A 22,848-nucleotide genomic window follows, 5' to 3' on the forward strand; every position below is an offset into this window, starting at 1 on the left:
ATAGGTTGCAGGTCTGGCTTGGGTTTGATCCCAGGCTTGGGAACTTCCATATGCTGTGGGTGTGGCTGAAAAAAAAAAAAAAAAAAAAAGACGTGGGAGTTCCCGTCGTGGCGCAGTGGTTAACAAATCCGACTAGGAACCATAAGGTTGCGGGTTCGGTCCCTGCCCTTGCTCAGTGGGTTAACGATCCGGCGTTGCCGTGAGCTGTGGTGTAGGTCGCAGACGCGGCTCGGATCCCGCGTTGCTGTGGCTCTGGCGTAGGCCGGTGGCTACAGCTCCGATTCAACCCCTAGCCTGGGAACCTCCATATGCCGTGGGAGCGGCCTAAGAAATAGCAACAACAACAACAATTACAACAACAACAACAAAAGACAAAAAAAAAAAAAGACAAGAAAGCACAAATATTGGTGTTTCTTGGACGCTGTTGACGGGAAGGTAAATTGGTGCAGCAACTATTGGAAAACATGATGGAGGTTCCTCAAAAAATTAAAAATAGAATTACCTACCATAAGATTCAGCAATTCTACTTCTGCGTATTTATCTGAAGGAAATAAAAACATTAACTTGAGGAATTCTTGCTACGGTTTAGCAGGTTAACGATCTGGCATTGCTGCCACTATAGTATAGGTCACGCTGCAGCTCAGATTTGATCCCTGGCTGGGAACTTCCATATGCCACAGGAGCAGCCAGGGGAAAAAAAAAAGGAGTTCCCGTCGTGGCTCAGTGGTTAACCAATCTGACTAGGAACCATGAGGATGCAGGTTCGACTCCTGGCCTTGTGCAGTGGGTTAAGGATCTGGCGTTGCCATGAGCTGTGGTGTAGGTTGCAGACACAGCTCAGATCTGGTGTTGCTGTGGCTGTGGTGTAGCCTGACTGCTACAGCTCTGATTAGACCCCTAGTCTGGGAACCTCCATGTGCTGCGGGTGCGGCCCTCAAAAGACAAAAAAAAAAAAAAAAAAAAAGAAAAAAGAAAAAAAAAATAAACCCAAAACAAAAAACATTAACTTGCAAAGATATCTGCACCCCCATGTTCATTGCAGTATTATTTACAGTAGCCAAGACATGGAAACAACTAAGTGTCTATCAGTGGTGAATGGACAAAGAAAATGTGATGCGTGTGTGTGTGAAATATTGACATATTTCTCAACCATTAAAAAGAATGAAATCTTGCCATTTTTGACAGTGTGGATGGAACTTGAAGGCCTTATGCTAAGTGAAATAAATCAGACAGAAAAAGATAAATATTGTATAATCTCCCTTATGTGCAGAATCTAAAAATAAAACAAAACAAACAAAAAATGAGCTCACGGATAAAGAGCACAGATTGTTGATTGCCTGAGGTGGGGCTAAGGGAGTAGATGTTGAAAATACTCATCACGATAAAAAAAAATTTGTGGGAGTTCCCGTTGTGGTACAGTGGTTAACGAATCCCACTAGGAACCATGAGGTTGCGGGTTCGGTCCCTGCCCTTGCTCAGTGGGTTAACGATCCGGCGTTGCCGTGAGTTGTGGTGCAGATTGCAGACACGGCTCGGATCCCGCGTTGCTGTGGCTCTGGCGTAGGCCGGTGGCTACAGCTCCGATTCGACCCCTAGCCTGGGAATCTCCATATGCTGCGGGAGCAGCCCAAGAAATAGCAAAAAGACAAAATAAATAAATAAATAAATAAATAAATTTGTAACTGTGTATTGTGACGATTATTATTATTATTATTATTTGTCTTTTTGCCTTTTCTTGAGCCGCTCCTGTGGCATATGGAGGTTCCCAGGCTAGGGGTCTAATCGGAGCTGTAGCCACCAGCCTACGCCAGAGCCACAGCAACATGGGATCTGCCGCGTCTGTGACCTACACCACAGCTCAGGACAATGCCGGATCCTTAACCCACTGAGCAAGGCCAAGGATCGAACCTGCAACCTCATGGTTCCTAGTTGGATTCATTAACCACTGAGCCAAGATGGGAACTCCTATTGTGACGATTATTAACTGGGCTTATCCTGGTGATCATTTTGTAATACACATATAGAATTGTTATGTTGTAACTTGAAACTAATATAATGTTATGTCAATTATGCCTCAAAAAATATACTGGAAACAATGATCCAAGTATGTTTTGTAATGAGGAAAATAAAATATGGTACTGGAGACACTCTGGTAGAGAGACCTGTGACCACAGATAAATATTTTAAGCATCTTTCTGCTACTTTTTTAGGGGAAAAATGTAGCCAAATGATTTGGGGGGGGGGGTGCTGCACTCAGAGCATGCAGAAGTTCCTGGGCTGATTCTTAATGTTGAGAAATTATTCTAATATTGACTTAGACTATATGGGCTACAGTTTACACATACATGTTTTCATTAAATTAAAAATTATAAAAGTCATTCTGCTTGTAAGTTTTTAGAGGTCATTTTTTTCTTTTTATAGCCACACCTGTGGCATATGGAAGTTCCTAGGCTAGGGGTCGAATCAGAGCTGCAGCTACAGACCTATGCCACAGCCACAGCAACAGCAGATCCGAGCTGCATCTGCAATCTACAATGTAGCCTGCAGCAACACCAGATCCTTAATCCACTGAGTGAGCCCAGGGGTTGAACCCACATTCTCACAGAGACTAAATTGGGTCCTTAACCCACTGAGCCACAGTGGGAATTCCTGCTTTTAATTTTTTTTTAAGTAGATTTGATTCACGATGTTGTGCCAATTTAGGTCATTTTGTTTTAAGATATAAAAGGGAAATAGGAAGTTCCCTGATGGTGTAGCAGGTTAAGGATCTGGTGTCACTGTGGTGGCATAAGTTAGATCCCTGGCCTGGGAGTTTCCATAGGCTATGGGTGAGGCAAAAAAAAAAAAAAAAAAAAAAAAAAAAAGTGAGCCACACACTGGGTGTATAAAACCTATATATGCTTGCATATATATAGACTGTATCTGGATACATAAAAAATTTGTAAACATTGTTTACATATAGGAAGGTAATAGGGCGATTTGGGGACACCAGTGGGATAGAAATTCATTACTATCTATATTTTTATAAGCAATAATAATCTGAATTGTCATTGCATTATAACTTTCTCTATATTAGTACAAATTGGTTATAGAAGATTCAACTGCAGTACCACAAAGAATAATAACCTCAACTCTTTATAATCCCAATTCTCATGTTATCTTTTTTTTTTTTTTCTTTTTTTAGGGCTGCACCTGCAGCTTATGGAAAATCCCAGGTTAGGGGTCCAATCAGAGCTGTACCTTCCAGCCTATGCCACAGCCACAGCAACATAGGATCTGAGCTGCATCTGCCACCTACACCACAGCTGGCAACGCTGGATCTTTAACCCACTGAGCGAGGCCAGGGATCAAACCTGCATCCTCATGGATGCTAGTCAGATTCATTTCCTCTGAGCCACAATGGGAACCCCACCCTTTTTAAATACCATAACACAAAGTATGGAACTGGGCTGTTGTGGAAAAATGGCTGATTTCAGGGCCAGGGGAGGGAAAAGACAAGTTCAAGTTCAAAGACAAGTTCTTCTTATGCCAGAATATAAGAAAGAACTAAAATATTGTTGGGGACATGTCAAAAGGACACAGAAACTAGTATGAAGTGCCACCCACTCATGAAATCTGGGACAATTTGAGCATCAAAATACATAACGAGGATTTACTGTCCTGGCACAGTGGTTGACAAATCCGACTAGGAACCACGAGGTTGAGGGTTCGATCCCTGGCCTTGCTCAGTGGGTTAAGGATCAAGCGTTGCCATGAGGTGTGGTGTAGGTCGCAGACGTGGCTTGGATCCCGAGTTGCTGTGGCTGTGGTGTAGGCCGGCAGCTACAGCTCTGATTTGACCCCAGCCTGGGAACCTCCATATGCCGCGAGAGCGGCCCTAGAAAATGGCAAAAATACAAAAAATAAATAAATAAATAAAAATAACGAAATCAAGGGGTAATAACCTATTGTAGAAAACGAGATGTGATCATCCACAATCCATCTGTCTGTCCATCTACATGCACACATACATAAAAAGAAGAGAAAAGAGGAGTTCCTGTCGTGGCGCAGTGGAAATGAATCTGACAAGGAACCATGAGGTTACGGGTTCGATCCCTGCCCTTGCTCAGTGGGTTAAGGATCTGGCGTTGCCGTGAGCTGTGGTGTAGGTCGCAGATGTGGCTCGGATCTGGTGTTGCTGTCACTCTGGCATAGGCCAGCAGCTGTATCTCCGTTTTGACCCCTAGCCTGGGAACCTCCATATGCCATGGCTGTGGCCCTAAAATGACAAAAAGAAAAAAAAAGAAGAGAAAAGAAAGCTATTTTTTTTCCCTATGGAATGCTAATTAATGAATGTAGAAGACAATCAGAAAATCACCAGTCTGCACAAGTATAGTAACAACTCATTTGGAATCATCAGTGTGTACTAGGTCATTGAGTGGAAGTTTTCGTTTTTTTGTTTTTTGGTTTTTTTTTTTGTCTTTTTGCCATTTCTTGGGCCCCTCCCGCGGCATATGGAGGTTCCCAGGCTAGGGGTTGAATCAGAGCTATAGCCACCAGCCTACGCCGGAGCCACAGCAACTCAGGATCCGAGCCGCGTCTGCGACCTACACCACAGCTCACGGAAACGTCGGATCGTTAACCCACTGAGCAAGGGTAGGGACCGAACCCGCAACCTTATGGTTCCTAGTCGGATTCGTTAACCACTGCGCCACGATGGGAACTCCAGTTTGTGGTCTTAAAGTATCTCCCCCAAATTGTTTATTAATTCCGAAAGGAAAAAAATATATATATACCTTCACAGTGGAAAAATCTGGCTGGCAACACCTTAATGAATCCAAGTTCATGAATTACCCAGTATGGGGCAAACTGGCATCTTATACCTGTTAATCTGATACCTCAAGCATGTGCCGTCACAGTTGAGGATTCCTGCCAAAATGTACACGCCGAGGCTAATCCTTAGGAAAAGGATTGCTTCCTGGGTCAGGGGAAAAAATGTTACAAAGGATGCAGTTAGAACTCCTAGGTGGATTTTGATGATGCACTAAATATTTGATAACATGGTAGGAATGTCGTTTTCTGAATTGACAATGACGTTATGGTCCTGTAAGAAAATGTCCCTGGAATTCCCATCGTAGCTCAGTGGTTAATGAATCCGACTAGGAACCATGAGGTTGCAGGTTCGATCCCTGGCCTTGCTCAGTGGGTTAAGGATCCGGCATTGCTGTGAGCTGTGATGTTAGTTGCAGACGCGGCTCGGATCCCACGTTGCTGTGGCTCTGGTGTAGGCAGGCGCCTACAGCTCCGATTAGACCCTTAGCCTGGGAACCTCCATATGCCGTAGGGAGTGACCCTAGAAAAGGCAAAAAGATAAAAAAAAAAAAAAAAAAAAAAAAAGAAAAGAAAAGAAAAAGAAAAGAAAATGTCCCTGTTCTTAGGAGATACAATCATGATGTCTGTCACTTACTCTCTGGTGATTGAGATGTTGACCTTTTCCCCTAAATTAACTGTTCCATAGGTTTGAAATGTTTAAAAATTTAAAAATAAAAAAAACCAATAATAATTTCCTATGCTGTTCACCTTAAACTTATACAGTGCGGTATGTCACTTCTATCTTAATAAAACCGGAAGAAAACAAAGACAACAAATACAGATGACTCTCAAAGAAGTGTGTAGGATGTCCAAAAAAATAATCTCAAGAAGATTTTCCCTACACAGGGCAGGGAGCTGTTAGAACATTTAAATACAACACAATACAATTAATACAATACAATTAGATTTGCTGTTTTGAAAGTTTACTAGAGAGCACTGTGGAGCACAGTCCAGTGCAAGTCTGATCCCTCAACTTGTCGCTGGGATTCTCTAAATACATTAAAAACAACAACAACAAAAAAACCCCATAAAAAAACTCAGCCTTTATTTATTTATTTGTCTTTTGGGGGGTTGGGGGGATTACCTGTGGCATATGGAAACTCCCAGGCTAGGGCTCGGTCAAATTGGAGCTGTAGTTGCCAGCCTGGCCTATACCATAGCCATAGCAACACGTGATCCAAGCCACATCTTTGACCTACACCACAGCTCATGGCAACACTGGATCCTTAACCCAGAAGCATATGTTTTTTAATTTAATTTTTAGTAATGCAAAAGCTAAAACAAAAACAAAAACCCCTTAAATGTGAAAACAATCGCTTTTCTTTCAATAAATATTTTTACATGAAAGTCACTTTTACAAACAATTTCTAGAAACTGCTTATATTATGGATCATTTCAGGCTTCTATTTTTGTCTCTTGCATAGCCTCTAACTTTCAATAAAATAATTCACTGCTCACTTGAGTCTGCATTTAAAAATGGAAAGAGGAACTTAATGGAGAATCCAGCTTAATCTGCCCATTTGTGCTCTGGTATCATTGAAGAGGGGAAAAAAAATCATGCATAATGAAAACCTCTCACCATATAAGAATTAAAGACTATAGATCTGTGCATTTTACTTTTTCTTGTGTTCCCTATTGCCATGGGAAATAGTGGGTTCAAGTGGAGAACCAGGACTGGGCTAGGATTTCCTCATAGATGGGAAAATTCATAATGAAATTTATAAATGTCATTCCAGAAAATTCCAGAAAAATCACCCAATGTATTGGAATTGGTAACTAGTTTTCTTTGAAAACTGGAAACATCTTTGCAGGGAATTTCCTTCCCAGCCACAACAGGAGATGAAGAATAAATTGGTTTTACACTTCTACAACTAGAGAAGTGACTTGAAATTGATATCTTTTTTTTTTTGTCGTCTTTTTGTTATTTCTTTGGGCCGCTCCCGCGGCATATGGAGGTTCCCAGGCTAGGGGTTGAATCGGAGCTGTAGCCACTGGCCTACGCCAGAGCCACAGCAACTCGGGATCCGAGCCACGTCTGCAACCTACACCACAGCTCACGGCAACGCCGGATCGTTAACCCACTGAGCAAGGGCAGGGACTGAACCCGCAACCTCATGGTTCCTAGTTGGATTCGTTAACCACTGCGCCACGACGGGAACTCCTGAAATTGATATCTTTAATTTACTTCTAACTGTTTGGGTAACGGCAGACTCAGACAAGGATGTCTTTCTTGTCCTGCAACCATTGGAAAGAAAAATGTATGTTGGAGTTCCCGTCATGGCTCAGTGGTTAACGAATCCGACTAAGAACCATGAGGTTGAGGGTTCGATCCCTGGCCTTGCTCAGTGGGTTAAGGATCTGGCTTTGCAGTGAGCTGTGGTGTAGGTCGCAGACGTGGCTTGGATCCCGCATTGCTGTGGCTGTGGTGTAGGCCGGCGGCTACAGCTCCAATTCGACCCCTAGCCTACAAACCTCCATATGCCATGACTGCGACCCTGGAAAAGGCAAAAAGACAAAAAAAAAAAAAAAAAGAAGAAGAAGAAAATAAGGAGTACTTTTAAAATATTGGGATGGGACAAACAAAATACACCAACCGGAAGCCTTAAAAAAAGATTGGTAAAACTGATTTGACATTAAGATGTAAAACTTTTGCAGCAACATGAATAGAGTAGTATGACAAAGACTCGATAGGTATTATCAACGAAGGTTGAAGGGCTGATATCCATAATATATAAACACTCCCAGTTTCTACTAATTTTAGGGCAAGATTTTAAATTTTCAGAAAATCAAGTTACGTGAAATAACTAAGAAAACGTTCCTTTTTAGCTTTTCATGCTACTGCCCATAATGTGGAGAATCAACCAGATGCACTTGTTCTTTAAGTTCTTTAAAGTTCTTTATGAAATCAGAATCCTGGAGAGTGTCTGGGTTCTGGCCCCTGAGCTGCCACTGCCACTTATGCGTGTCCCCATGTCCTCGCTGTGAGAGGGCAGCCTTGCACCAAATATTGTATAAGGTGCTTCAAGTTCTAAAATTCTATGATCAAAGGTCAATTTGAATCACAAACTAGCAGCCAACCAAGCAAATGAAACCACATTTCCTGTGGTCATATTCTCAGAGCCCAGAGGTCAGCTTATTGAACAGAAGTGCCATACACAAAACAACTATCAGTAAGAAATATCACTTTTCTGCCACGATCAAAATACATATATATTTTGTCTTTTTAGAACCACGCCTGCAGCATATGGAGGTTGCCAGGCTGGTGGTCCAATCAGAGCTGTAGCCACCAGCCTACACCACAGCCACAGCAACTCGGGATCTGAGCTGCTTCTGTGACCTACACCACAGCTCAGGGCAACGCTGGATCTTGAACCCACTGAGCGAGGTCAGGAATCGAATTCGAGTCCTCAAGGATACTAGCCGGGTTTGTTAACTGCCTGAGCTACGACGGGAACTCCTAAAAACAAAATATTTTAAATAACGTTTTAAACTTAAATGTGTATACATAGCATATGGGCTTCCTATTCCCCTAAAATGGAAGATATTTCTGCAAAATTTCAAACTGTAATCACACATCTTCTCTCCTAATAGTGTTATACCAACAAAACCATAAAATTGTATGTTTGTAAAATACAATGCTTACACTGTATAATTATCTGTATTTATAACACTTTTTCCTTTTATTGCAATGATATGCATTTCAATAGCATTTCTAGCCCACTGTATTTGAAGGTGAGAGAAAACAAACTGATAGAGTGAAATTCTTGGCACTTTGTTCTTAGTCTGACATTTAGATAAGTTGCTCTCAAATAAATAAAAAGTCATAGGGTACTTGAATTTCTTTCTTTTCTTTCTCTTTCCTTCCTTCCTTCTTTCTTTGTCTTTCAGGGCCGCACCTGAAGCATATGGAGGGTCCCAGGCTAGGGGTCCAACTGGAGGGAGCTACAGCCGCTGGCCTACGCCAGAGCCACAGCAACGTGGGATCTGAGATGCCTCTGCAACCTACACCACTGCTCACAGCAAGGAGGGATCCTCAATCCACTGAGCGAGGTCAGGGATCGAACCCGAGTCCTTATGGATGCCAGTTGGGTTCGCTAACTGCTGAGCCACGACAGGAACTCCCTTTCTTTGGGGGGGGGGTACTTTAATTTCTTTACTCTAGGGAGACAACTCTCATGTAATATCTATTTAAAACAAGACCTTAGAGTTCCAGTTGTGGCTCAGCAGAAATGAAACTGACTAGTATCCACGAGTACGCAGGTTTGATCCTTGGCCTCGCTCAGTGGGTTAAGGATCATGTGTCCCCATGAGCTGTGGGGTAGGTCGCAGACCTGGCTTGGATGTGGCGATGCTGTGGCTGTGGTGAAGGTTAGCCGCTATAGCTCTAATCCAACCCCTAGCCTGGGAACCTCCGTATGCCTCAGGTGCAGCCCTAAAAAAACAAAAACAAACAAACAAACAAAAAAAGACCTTCTCAATGTTAACTAGACTTATTGTGATCATTTTAAAATATACACAGATATGAAATCATTAGGTTGGCCACTTGAAATTTAACATAATGTTATATGTCAATTATACCTCAATATGACAAAACAAAAAACCAAGACCTACTCTTATAAAATCCCAGGTAGCCTGGAAAATGGCTCCTGAGCCTCTAGGTCAGTGTGAAAGGCCTCCTCTTCTTGTTGAGAACAGAGGAAGACCTGGTATGGGTAGGTTTCTGCTGACCTGGACTCATTTGCAGAGCACTTCCCAAGTCTCTTGCTTTTTTTTGTTGCTCTTATGGATAACCTGAAGACTTTTTTTTTTTTTTTTTTGATTTAATTTAAGGCCTTCATTGATTTCCTTATGGAAAAAGCGAAGAATGAAATGAGGACCTAGCTTCCGGTCTAAAAGTCAGAGCCCCAGTTCCAGACTGTTCAAATGCCTCCCTCAGGCAGAGCCCTCTTTTCTCCAGCCTCCATTCCTCAATTAGCAGTGCTTAAGGTAAAGGCCTTCAACAATAAAAGTCAAATAGCCCCTCTGGGAGGTACTCCATCAAAATCTGCATTTCTGAAAGGCTTCCCAGGAGACTGATTCAAATTCTTCCTTCTAGAGGCTGGCTGTAATTGTGGAAAGTGCTGGTGAAAATTGGGACTAGCTGGCTAGAAGTAGAATTTTGGGGTCTAAAATCTAGATACTGCCCACCGGTCTTCTGACACTTTTCTATGCCGCCACGGATATTTGTTCAAAGCAAAGACCCTTCAAAATGTTAGTCTTGGTTAAATTCTAGAAAGATCTGTCATTATTTTAACTCAGTAGGAAAAAGAAAAAAAAAAAAAAAAGGAGATTGATTACTTGTTTCAATACTTCACCGACTGGACCTGTCAATACCTTAGGTAAGAAAAACATAGCAACTGGTGTATGAAACTACTGAGTCAATCCCGGTACAGGATTCCAAGATGACGAACTTCGAAGTGCAAACCATTGTAGTATATCGTGTTTCTATGGTAGTTTTATCGACTCCTTAAGAAGCTCTTGCTTGGACTATTTGAATCCTGGGCATAGGTCACTAAAAAGAGCGTAGCTGATTTAAATAGTTCCTAAATTCTGAAATCAACTCCACCTTAAGTCTACATAACAGCGGACAATTCACTAAGTCCATTCTCTTTTCCAAGCCAGCCGCCATGGCACGAGCCCCTTTGACTTGGAGCGATACAGACGGAAAACCAAGAAATACCTTAAAAAAATATACACGCCAAAGAACCGCAGTTAAGTTACTAGGGTAGGGGCTGTGTAAAGCGTTGATGACTCACTAAAGGAAGTTTGAAACTGGGGTCTTGGCATTCTGGGAACATAGAAGAAACAGAAGTTAGAGGGCTTGCGGAGGGTCGCGAGTGCACTTTTATCTTTGATTGGCGGAACCACTCAGACTTTTCTTTATGGCGTCACCGGCTACCTGCCTGTAGAAAAGCTCCGTCTCCGTGACGTCACGACTCACTGACCAATGAAAGGACTCAGTCTGCGGGCCCCGAGGAGGGTTGTGGGCCCTTTTTTGTGAATGAAGCTCCACGGAACAGCCCTCCTGGGGTCCCTGGGAGCCGCGGCCCGCTGTGCTCGGGCGCCTCGGCAGCAGCGTCTGCAGCTGCGGTGGGCGCGCGCGGTTACCCCGGGCAGCCCCTGGCGCCGGCCGCAGCACCGTCGCCTCCGCCGCGCCAGCGGGCAGCGGGCACCTGGGGGCGGGCTGGGGGGCGCCCGCAGCAGCAGCAGCAGGAGGCGCTATACCAAGGGCTGCGGCGCCGGTCCCGCGGCGGCCGCAGGAGGGAGCGGGGCAGGCGCGGTGGGCCCGGCCCCTCCTCCGGCTCCTGCGCGGCCACCCGCGCCGGGCTCCGCCGTCGCCGCAGCGCCCCTCCGCGCCCGCCGCCCCGAGCGCCCGCGCGCGGGGCTGGCGGGGGCTTTGGCGGGCTAGCGGGCGCGCGGGGCCATGGTCGTGGTCCCCTGACGGGCCGCGGCCGCCTCCATGAAGCGGAAGAGCGAGCGGCGGCCGAGCTGGGCCGCCGCGCCCCCTTGCTCGCGGCGGTGTTCGTCGTCCTCGCAGGGAGTGAAGAAGAGCCGCAGCTCCACGTCGCAGGAACTGCACAACCTGGACCAACGGGACGACCTGTACCTGGACATCACCGGTGAGCCAGCGAGCGAGCGAGCGCACGGTGGGCCGCCTCGGACACGCGGCACCCGGCGCGGGGGTCCTAGCCCACCCACCCAGGCGGTATAGGCGCCTCCTGGGGCCCGACTGACACGCCTCCACCCCCCACCCCATAAAAGCCCCAGCCGGCCACACCCCCTTCAGGAGCCGGGCTCTCTGGGAGCGCCCGCCTACCCCGAGTTTCCATCTGCGTTTGCTGCGATCTGTAACTTTATCCGTTTTGCACCCTCCTACCCCAGCCAAGATGGCCCGAGGGTCACCTTTCTAAATGGCTGGCGTCAGCTCGGCGCCTCCGGCTTTTCCTAAATCCAAGTTGATAACGCCTCCCAGGTTGGAAGGTCGGTTGGCCCTTAACAAGAGTCTGAACCTCCGAGTCACTCCCAAAGGATTCCCCGAGCGCGCTGAACTCGCCAGCACGGGAGCTGCCTTGTTTATTTGGCGTTTGCCAAGCCTCCGCTGCTCTGTGGGAAATGGAGTCCCTCCCGCCTGGGGCGGCGTTCCCCGGCCCGGCCGGGGAGCCTGATCCTTGCCCTGGTCCTCAAGGCACTTGCCCCCTCCCCAGTGCGCGCACGAGCACTGCCCAGACCCTCCTGGGGAAAATTCCCTTGCCTTGCTTCTGGAAGGAATGTGTCACGTTGATGGCTTTTGAATCGGTCAGCGTGCCGAATGCTCAGAGTTGTCACTTTTGAGAAATAGCAGGTAGAAAAGCAGCCGTTTGATAGATGCCTTATTATTAGTGCTGATTGTACAATTCCTGAAAATGTAATAAATCCAGTTTGGGAGCTGTGGGGTTTGCCAGGATTGACACTGAGGACTGTGAAGGCATTAAATATGAGGATGTATGTGGTAAGGCTTTGTAAACAGCACAGCTGTCTACAATTTTGAGGGATTTTGCAGTCTGTTTTCGTGTGGCGCGGAATGTGGAAACCTCGGTGTGTGGGATTTTTATAAACTGTTTCCCGCCCTTAGCCTTTGCTAAAACCAGGTGAGCTGGAGCGGTCAGGACATTAATTTAGAAAGTGTTCAAACACAGAATTTTAGTAGAAATTATTTTCTAAGTGGATGGACAGTGGGACACAGAAGGTCCATTTTGCAGAAAGCTGAGAGTAGAGTGGAAGGTGCCTCGGCGTTGAGTGGATGGCCCTTGGGAACCGAGGAGGGAGGCAAGAAGGCCTTAAATACGTGTCTCTGGGGGCACCTGCCCGGGTGTCCCGTAGCGCCTGGCGCCGTGGTAGCTGAAGCCGGCTTGCTGAGGCTGAGACCAGGTCCCGCCACGTGTGTGCTCCCTGGGAGATGGCCCCACACAGTCGGGATGCTTTTGTTATTTATACCGTTTTGAAGGACCGTGTTTAATAGCATTCAGTCTTAGGGGTAGCAACACACTGCCTTGGTATAGAATTCTTAATTCCGAAGTTAAACAGGCATATTATACATAAGTTGTTCTCAGCCACTGGATATTTTCCCCCAGAGGCAACTTATGTTCCTAGTTTCTTGTGAATCTTCCCAGAAATAGACTGCATATACATTCAGTACTGTCCCCAAGTACAGTGGCATACAACATGTTTTGCATGTTGTTTTTTCTTTTTTCTGTTGTTGTTGTCTTTTTGCCATTTCTTGGCCCACTCCTGCAGCATATGGAGGTTCCCAGGCTAGAGGTTGAATTGGAGCTGTAGCCACCGGCCTACTCCAGAGCCACAGCAACATGGGATCCGAGCCGCGTCTGCAACCTACACCACAGCTCACGGCAACGCCGGATCCTTAACCCACTGAGCAAGGTCAGGGATCAAACCCGCAACCTCATGGTTCCTAGTCGGACTCATTAACCACTGAGCCACGACGGGAACTCCTGCATGTTGTGTTTTCTTCATGGTATTTTCTATTAGTACATGCAGAACTGCCTCATTTGGCTTTCCTTACTGCTTAGGCTAAAACAGATATGGTTTTATTTTATTTGTTTATTTATTTTTTGCTCTTTAGGGTCACATCTGTGGCATCTGGAAGTTCCCAGGCTAGGAGTCGAATCCGAGCTGCAGGTGCTGGCCTACACCCCAGCCATAGCAATGAAGGATCAGAGTCACATCTGTGACCTGCACCACAGCTTGCGGCAACGCCAGATCCACTGAGCAAACCCAGGGATTGAAGCTGCATCCTCATGGATGTTTCCGATGAGCCACAAGGGGTACTCCCTAGATACCGTTTTATTTATTTATTTCTTTTTACTTCTTTATTTTTCTAGATATGGTTTTAAAGCATAAAACCATAAAATGGTATTTGTGGATTTAAATGTATATACATGTTTTATGACTTGTTTAGACAGTTGTCTCCCATCAAAAAGGAAGTTTCTGACAGTAAAGTCACTGGACTGATCTTCCTTCTCCTTCAAGGAGAAAAAAATGTAATGTGGCTGGCTTTCCTGAGGCAGTGATCAGTGAGTTAACTTCAGAAAATATCACCAAGCAGAACAGTGAGGCAAGAGTTGGTGCATTATATAAAATCAAAATACAATATTTAGATTAGAAGCTCAGATAATGGGAGAGTCCAGCCTCACTGTAAGATCACTGCAGGGATGTAACTTCTCCATGTACCCCTTTATCACTGTCTTGACTTCCTTGGAGAAATGATACTAAATTGGAGTTCTCACTGTGGCCCAGCAGGTTGGGGATCTGGTGTTTTTGCTGAGGCCCTGAGGGCTCACTCCCCAGCTGGTGCAGTGGATTATGTAAGGATCCAGAGTTGCTCAGATTCTATGCATATGGCTAGGGTGTGGCGGGTGTGGCTGGAAAAGAAAAAAAGAGATAAAAAAGAAGAAAAAAAATTGTTTAAAAAATGATACTAAGCCAGTTTGTTTTGGTGTGATATACATGACAAAGTAATTTTGGATGCAGGATGGAGATTATTTTATATTGGATTTGTAGGGAAGGCGTGAGGCCTCACCCTCAGCAAATGGCACCCTGGTCTGTGGTTTCCAACTCATTTTCCCCTCAGGCATTGTTTTCTAAAAGCAGTGTGTGCACAATTTTAAAGTGAAACATTAACCAAAAGAGATACATAGATGTAGTTAATTTTCCTCCCTGGTAATATTTTCTTTCCCTTCCTAGTTTTCTATTCCTGTTCAAGTGTGTACAAATTGTACCATGCCAGCAGGAACAGGCCTCTTTTTAATGGCTGCATGTTGTGGCCTCGTCTGGCTTCACGGTGATTTATCTAATGATAATAACTAAATGGTACTTTGGGGATTTTCCAGTCCCTGTTGCAAAAGGCTGTAGTAGCATCCGTGTACATCTGCATCTGCATGTGTGATTGTGTCTGTAAACTTGAAGAGCTCAGGCCAAGGTGTACATAGGCTTATGAGTGGACGCTTTGGACAATTATGAATAATGCTGCTATGAACTTTTTTTTTTTTTTTTTTTGGCTTTTTGGCTTTTTGGCTTTTCTAGGGCTGCACCTGCAGCATATGGAAGTTCCCAGGCTAGGGGTCTAGTTGGAGCTGTAGCCCCCGGCCTATGCCACAACCACAGCAACACGGGCTCCAAGCCTCATTTGCAACCTATACCACAGCTCATGGCAATGCCGGATCCTTAACCCACTGAACAAGGCCAGGGATTGAACCCGCAACTTCATGGTTCCTAGTTTGATTTGTTAACCACTGAGCCACAATGGGAACTCCTGCTATGAACATTTACGTACATGTTTTTGCGTGGACAGATGTTTTCAGTTCCCTTGGGTATACACCTAGGAGTGGAATTGCTGGGTTACATGGTAACTCCATGAACTGCCAGACTTTTTTCCAAGACAGCCGTGCCACCAGCATTCCCACTAGCAATGTACCCATTATTCCACCATCCTCACTGACACTTGTTATAGATTGTGAAGATTCTTTCCCAGTGGGGTTGGTTTGTAAACATTAATGCACAGTATTACGTCTCCCCACCCTGCCCTTAAATACATTACTTTTTTTTTTTTTTAAGTTTGGTCCCTTGACATTTTTATTACAATCTAAGTTCATCTGTAAGTTGAATTCTCATAGATTGGGGTATTTCATGTGTGTACATTTATTTTATTTATTTATTTGGCTGCTCCTGTGGCATCCGGAAGTTCCCAGGCTAGGGATTGAATCGGTGCCAGCCACAGCAGCCACTGGCACCGCAATAATGACAATGCTGGATCTTTAACCCACTGAGCCACCAGGGAACTCTAGTGTACATTTAACACAGGATGCTTCATTCATATTTTTGGTCCTTAGTCCTTTGTTGTGTGGTTGCTATTTAGTGTCTAGCCCACCATCCCGATATGGATATTAATTCTTCTTACTAGGAGCAGACTAACCCAGGTTTTATTCCTAAGCAGAAGATCCCATCAACTTCTCCTTGACCATTCATTCAGTTCTTGCCGTGTGCAATGACATGGATTTTTACCTGAGCTGTATTCCTGGTACGGTTCCTCTACACCATGTGAAAAAAGGTTATAAAATATGGCGTAAACCTCATGCATTAATGCTAAAGAGATACTGAGCAAAGATAGATCTGAATGAGTTATCAGTCAGGAAACAGGGGCAGAAGGGAAGTGAGGAGTTTTTTTCAGTTGGATTTGGAGCTAGATAACTAGATGAGACAAATACCAAGGAAAAAAAAAAGTCAGAAACAGTGAAGTTTCTGATTTTCCTCTGAACCTCCTTGCAGCCAAAAGTATGAATCTTTTTGATCTCTCTCTAGTCCATTCTCTTAAACAGGGCCCTCCATGAATGACATGTCACATTTTCCTTTCCTCTTTATTAATATGGAAAAAAAAAAGACTATAACATTAACTCTGTGTTTGATAATTTATAGGATTTTAGAAGTTGGTACAAAATGTCAGTGTATTTTACTTTTTAATTTTTAAACGTTGACTAGTAGAGGAAATTGGCAATAACTGCTGGCTTAGAAAAGATTCTTGGTAAAATGTCTTAAAAATAATTTTTTTCAGTGTCTGCCATTATATTCTGCCTTGTAAAGAGTGTCTAACAGTAAATAATTTTTTGGAGAAGCTCTAATTAAGGTCAGGATTGTTATTTAAAAGCATTGATTAATTGTGTATTGGATAGTTGTCAAATAAAATTAAACAGCTGCAGCACCGCTCCCCTCCCCCTTTTTTTAGGATTTTAAAAACTCAACAGTAAATATCATTAGACAGGGAAAATTTACTCATTATTTCAAGAAGTATTTATTGAATGCTTACCATGTAAAGTAGTCATGCATATTCATTGTTTGCTAAGAAAAGGAATGCTATTAACATGGGACACTGATACAAGGAGGAAATAAATTCATTTTTCTTCAAGAGTGACATGTAGGAGATTATTGTTTCAATAACTGAAACTCAAGAAAGTATATCGTGTTCATTTTTCTTCTGGCTTATGAAATATTTCTATACGTACTCTTTGTGCATAATGTGAATTTATTTTCTTGATTTATGTGCTTAAGACTTCAGTATCTTTACTTCTGATGGTATCATGTTAGTTATTTGCTTTAAGTCTAATTCCTTAGGCACGAATAAACAGGCAAAAACTTCAGTGTTGCTGCCACATAAAGAGTGTTTGGGCAGAAAGATGAAGAGGAGGTGGCATAATAACGGAGTTACAGAGATGGTGCTAATGCCAGGAGTTGACAGTCCGCACACACTAACTGAAATCTTGGCGTCGGGGTGAACTAGAATGAAAACAAGAGGTGGATTTTTAAGCTGGAAGGAAGACACTGGTGCATACCAGTGGCATTTCTTGGAAATTTCTGAGATGGTCTCTGGGGATCTCTGAATTGATAGGATTGGTGTTTTTTGAAAGAATTTCAAGAGATCCTCTAGAAATAGCACAGCCTCCATTTTTTTTTCCTCGGAAGAAGTCAAGACCAGAGATAGGTAATTTTGGCCAAGTTGATATAGTTTCTTTTTGGGAAAGTCATGATTACCTCCCTGCCTTATATATAATTCTCGCTGACAGATAAAGCATAGTTATACATAGATGAGTTACTGAACATCTACTAGTTAGTCCTGAGCTATTTTGGTTAGAAGATGCTGTAATAGTAGATGCTCCATAAGTGGTTATCTATAAAGTTGAATTTAGAGGGATGAATACTTACCTAGTGAATTTAGAAAAATGAGGGAACTAAGTACAATTCAGGTCCTTCAGAGCACATGCTGTTTTCCAGGTTGGCCACTCTCACAGCCCTGATTTTCCAGATATTTCATTCTTTCAAGAAATGTGTAATCAGTACCTTCACTACCAGGGTCTCCCCTGCCTCCTTCCAGCGCTAAAAAAGAGGTCACTGCTGCAGACCGTCCGTCTGGAGTTTATGTTTTCTGTGTTATTTGAGAAAATAAAAGTTGGAGGGTATGAAGGAGAAGTATCCTATAGAGGAACCATATCGTGGTTGAAATCTCTGAGGAAGAAAAACTCTGATCGGAGAGTGTTGCAAAAAGACCTAATTCTAGTAGTCGAGCAAAGCTAGTGTCTCCCCACGTGGGGATTGAACGCAGCCAGTTTATTAATTACCGTGTGCAGCCTGGATTTTCTCATCTGTGTAAAAACAGAAAGTCCTCAGAGTTACCGGGAGGTTGAAACGCAGGGGATGCCTGTTAAGTGCCTGGCTTGGGGCCCCGGTGACAACCAGGGGTTACACCGAGAGGGTCACCACGGTTGGAAGGGTTTCAGGCTCACAGGCAAACATCTCCCCCATACGTGTTCTTGCACAAAAGGTTCAGTGAATCAGCACAGTGAAAACGCAGTGCGTTCCCGCCCCGCTTCTGAGCACGATCTTCAGGGAGAATCGCTCCGCATGAGGCTGCTCAGTATTTGGCAGCGGCGCGGAGGAGGCTTGGCGCCGCGTTGATCATCTTTTCTGCCTGGAGAACAATGTTTCGGTTTCTCCCTAAAGATTTCTTGTAAGAGGAGTAATACCCAGATCTCGTCCTTCATTTTTGAGGCTGTTGTTCACGTATTTTTCTTGTACTGAAGCGTGTATATGTTGCTTACTATTAAATTGCAGCTAAGCTTATTGCTGGGGGCAGGGAGGTCTTCATAAAAATGCAAAGGCCTCGGTGGCAGAGCCTAAGAGAGAAGGTTATAGAAAAAAAAATAAATTACTTATTGATAAATGATAAAATGTTCAGAGTGGATAACTTGAAGCATGACTGTGTCCCAGTACGTCTATTTAAAAGATTTCACAGATCAGAGCTTTGATACTGTGGTGCATGTTATTGGCAGGTAGAGCTTTTATTTAAATTTGCTTTGGGTACAACCAATTTCCTTTCAAAAGGCCTTTCTAATGCTTAATGTGTAGCACAGAGACCCAATTTATTTGGAAGTGGTGGGAGTCAGGCATAAATAAGAAATTATATATATGTATTATATATATTATATATAATATGTGTGTGTCTGTGTGTATATATATATTCCCCCCACCCCAGACGGTGGCATGTGGAGATTCTAGGGCCAGGCATTAAACTTAAGCCACAGTAGTGACCATGAAGAGTCCTTAACCTGCTGAGCCACTAGGGAACTCGAGAAAAGATTTTGAAATTATTTTTTTATTACCCTGGGCAAAAATAATTTTAGTAGCCAGTTATTTTGTTTTTCTTCCTATCCTGGCTACAGAATATTTTTTTTTAAATCTCTGTGAGTCCTTTAAGGACCTTCATGTTAAAATTACTTTTATAATTATCTTTTTTTTTTTTTTTTGGTCTTTTTAGGGCCGCCCCCGCAGCATGTGGAGGTCCCCAGCCTAGGGGTCAGATTGGAGCTGTAGCTGCTGACCTACGCCAGCCACAGCAACACAGGATCTGAGCCCTGTCTGTGACCTACACAGCAGCTCAGAGCAACGCCAGATCTTTAACCCACTGAGCGAGGCCAGGGATCGAACCCGCAACCTCAAGGATGCTAGTCAGATTTGTTTCCACCGAGTCACTAGACGGGAACTCCTGTAATTATCTTTAAATGGAGATGAAAAGCCTGGATAGACTGGTTTATCTGAATATTTCAAAGCCTGTCCTCACTTAGGCCCCTTTATGAGTGAGGTAAGTAGGTGCAAGCATGTTATGGGTCAAAAGTGGACAGATTGTGTTAGGTTCAGAGGAAGTGGTGCAGCAGGACCCACCAGTCTTCAGCTACTGTTTCTTTATATTTTTTGGTTTTTAGCTTCCAAGATGAGTTAATTTCTAGAAGTGCTGACTATGATGATATTAGTCAGGGATTACCTTAGAAAACAATTTCCAAAAATAAAATTGATTCTCACTTCCTAAATACAAGGTTATTTAACTGGAATGTGTACGTCTCATCTGGATTCTCTAATTTACTTGAAAGTGTTAAGCCATTCTCTTTCTCTCTTTTTTTCTATAGCTTTTCATGGATACTGCTCCAACCAAGGTATTCAGATCATTGACTCTACTTTGCAGTTCTTTGATGATTTTAAAACTGTAGATTTAATCTGTTAGTTGTGCTTCTTGGTTCCGTCCCTTCCTGTTTGCTTGTCTTAATTTTAGCCTAGGTAGCAGTTTTAGTTTTCTATAACTATAGAGTATCTTTAGTATGTTTATGACTTAAGTTGAAATCTGTGTTTATATGAAAAGTTTTGTTGGTTTCTGTGTATAGGTAATGCTGGAAGCCGTTTCTGTGATAGTTTATTGGGTTAATTATGAATGCTCTGTTTTGGATGATGGATGTTTTTGGTAATATTAAACTTTTTATGTTTTAATTATATCTCAATTGTGTAGGTTCTTGATGAAAGGATAGATGAGTTGTTCTAACAGCTGTTCTTCATTCCCCCACCCCTCCCTTCTCCAGGTTAGTTAGTTATTTCTAGGTGTAGGCATATATCTTAGTGTGTTTGATAAGAGGGAAAGAAATCTCATGAAATACTAACTTGAACTTTGGAAACAGGAAAGTTCTTTTATATCTTTTTTCCCCCCTCTTTTTTGGCCTCCCCATGGCACATGGAGTTCTCCAGGCTAGGAATCTGAGCTGTGGCAATGCTGGATGCTTTTGCCAGGCTGCGGGAATTGAACTTGCATCTTAGTGCTGTGGCGATACATGCTATTTTTTTAAAAAATTAAAATATTCTGATCCCTTTTGATTTTCAAGTTCCTCAAATAAGGCCATTTACCAAAAGAACAAATCTGAATGGCTCCATATATTTATTACCTTAAATTCAAAAAAATTTTTTTGGCCGCATCTGAGGCCAGAAGTTCCCAGACTAGGGGTTGAACCTGTGTTGTAGTTGTGGGCTGTGCCACAGCTGCAGCAACACTGGATCCCTAACCGGCTACACCTTAAGGGAACTTCCTTAATTCAAACATTTGGACTTTATTCTCATTATCTTTTATTCAGCTCCTTTAATTCTTAGTATCATTTATATTCTAGAGGAGCAGTTCTCTTACGAGTCCTTTATTTACCAGTCAGTTCAAAGATTTGGTTCCATTGTCTTTGAGTCTGAAAAGCTGAGTAAGCTCGGCTGGGTAAATTCATCCTAATTGCATAATATCCCATATTGATTTCATTTCTCAGGTAGTTCACTTTTGTACCATTAAAATTTAGTCGACTGTACTTTTCACAAGAGAAAAACATCTTGTTCCTGATGTCGATGATATTTGTTGGTCCTTCAAGTTCTAATTTGAAAGTAAAATTACTTTCTTGGCACTATTATGCAATTTATGACATTGATCTTTTTAATACCCAATCCATAATGCTATAATATCATTACAGATTCTGAATTTTGCAAAGTCCTCTATTTTATTTTATTTTAGAACCATCTCAGCTGAATCATTCTCTGCATTTTGCTCATTTGTATTTGTATGACTAGTGCTATGGAATTTATTTAACAAATATTTATTGAGCAGCTACTTTGAACAAGACAGTGGGCTCAGTATTATTGAGGAAAGGAAGTAGGCCTATAAAGATTTGATGACAACATGCTCATTATTCCTGAAAGATTGAAAAGGAATACACTCTTTCTCTCTCTCTCTCTCTTTTTTTTTTTTTTTGTCTTTTCCAGGGCCACACCCGAGGCATATGGAGGTTCCCAGGCTAGGGGTAGAATCCAAGCTGTAGCCACCAGCCTACGCCAGAGCCACAGCAATGCCAGATCCGAGCCATGTATGTGACCTACACCACAGCTCACAGCAACACGGGATCCGTAACCCACTGAGTGAGGTCAGGGATCGAACCTGCAACCTCATCGTTCCTAGTCGGATTCGTTAACCACTGAGCCACGACGGGAACTCCTGGAATACACTCTTAAGGCATCATCTCAGTGAATACAGGCAATGAAGACATCAATCATTACATAGTTTTGCTCTTTTAATTTAAACAGTGTTAGTTTGAGAGAATTTTGTGATGGGAATGTCACTTGCTAATTCCTACACAAAATGAATGATTTTTTCCAACATACAGTGGAAATGATCTGTCTTCTGGTGTCTTTCTTGTGTGTGCATGTGTTTTAACCCTTAAAAGAAATGAGAAAAACCTTCATTTTGGTATATAAAACTAATCATATATGTATGTAACATGAATATATGCATATAGTTAATAATACACAGAAAGCTGTATCTCTTCTAAAGCAGAGCCAAAATGAAAGGTCTAAATTCCAATTAATTCTGTATTTAATTTGAATTTCAGTGTATCTCACAGGACAAAGTTTAAAAGGAGGTGCCTGGTTTTATTTCTAAGAATACCTTATTCATTGGTCAGAGGTAATTACAGAGCACCTTTTGAGTATTGCCTCCTAAATGGGAGGCACTAAAGATGAAGATGGCTCAGTATTTTAAGAACTAGATTTGGTGTGTGTAACTTTTGAACTGAAAAGCATTCTGATTTTCACATTCTTTTATAGGTGCTGAGGACGAATTGCTTTGACACGAATGTATAACAGAATTAACATTATGGTTTTACATTTTTGGGAGCTGTTCTCAATGTGCCCTTGGAATTTTTTATTGTGCTACTGTCATTAGCTTTTTGGAAGTACCTGATGCATGAAACAGGCATCTTAATGTGCCTTTATTTCCTTTTTGACCGTAAACTGTCAAAAAAAAAAAAAAAAAAAAGCTTAGAATTTAGCTAGCAAACACAACTTAGGTTGGGATTTTAACTCTACTCTTAATATATTTTAATTTTAGATTATTATGACTAAAAGGGCTTGAAGTAAAAATCCACTCAGAATATGTTTGCATGCATTTTACTTTTTTCTTTTCATTTAAAAAAAAACTGTTATTGTAGTTGATTTACAATGTTCTGTCAATTTCTGCTGCACAACAAAGTGACCCAGTTATACACACACACACACACACACATTCTTTTT

The 22,848-nt window shown here is 42.8% G+C and overlaps 1 protein-coding gene across 22 annotated transcripts in view; it reads left to right on the top strand.

Moving 5' to 3' along the window:
* Window positions 1-10,879: 10,879 nt before the first annotated feature.
* The window catches only part of CDC14B (cell division cycle 14B), a 119,334-nt gene continuing 107,365 nt past the window's right edge, over window positions 10,880-22,848 (top strand). For 13 of the 22 annotated variants that reach the window (XR_014817652.1, XR_002336288.2, XM_021064581.2 and 10 more), the window contains exons 1-2: window positions 11,174-11,510; window positions 19,896-19,922. Coding sequence is in view for 18 of the 22 variants with exons in the window: in XM_021064581.2 (XP_020920240.1) it covers window positions 11,351-11,510; window positions 19,896-19,922 (187 nt within the window). In the remaining 4 variants the exon portion in view is untranslated. Of the gene's footprint in view, window positions 11,511-19,895; window positions 19,923-22,848 lie in introns of all 22 variants that reach the window. The other 9 variants (XR_014817653.1, XR_002336289.2, XM_084979698.1 and 6 more) reach the window with 2 other exon arrangements.

This window comes from Sus scrofa, chromosome 10 (assembly GCF_054392235.1).
Source record: "Sus scrofa isolate SSC_HxYL_T2T_F1_AM1 chromosome 10, Sscrofa_HxYL_maternal_Yorkshire_Landrace_v2.0, whole genome shotgun sequence".
Taxonomy (NCBI): Eukaryota; Metazoa; Chordata; class Mammalia; order Artiodactyla; family Suidae; genus Sus; species Sus scrofa.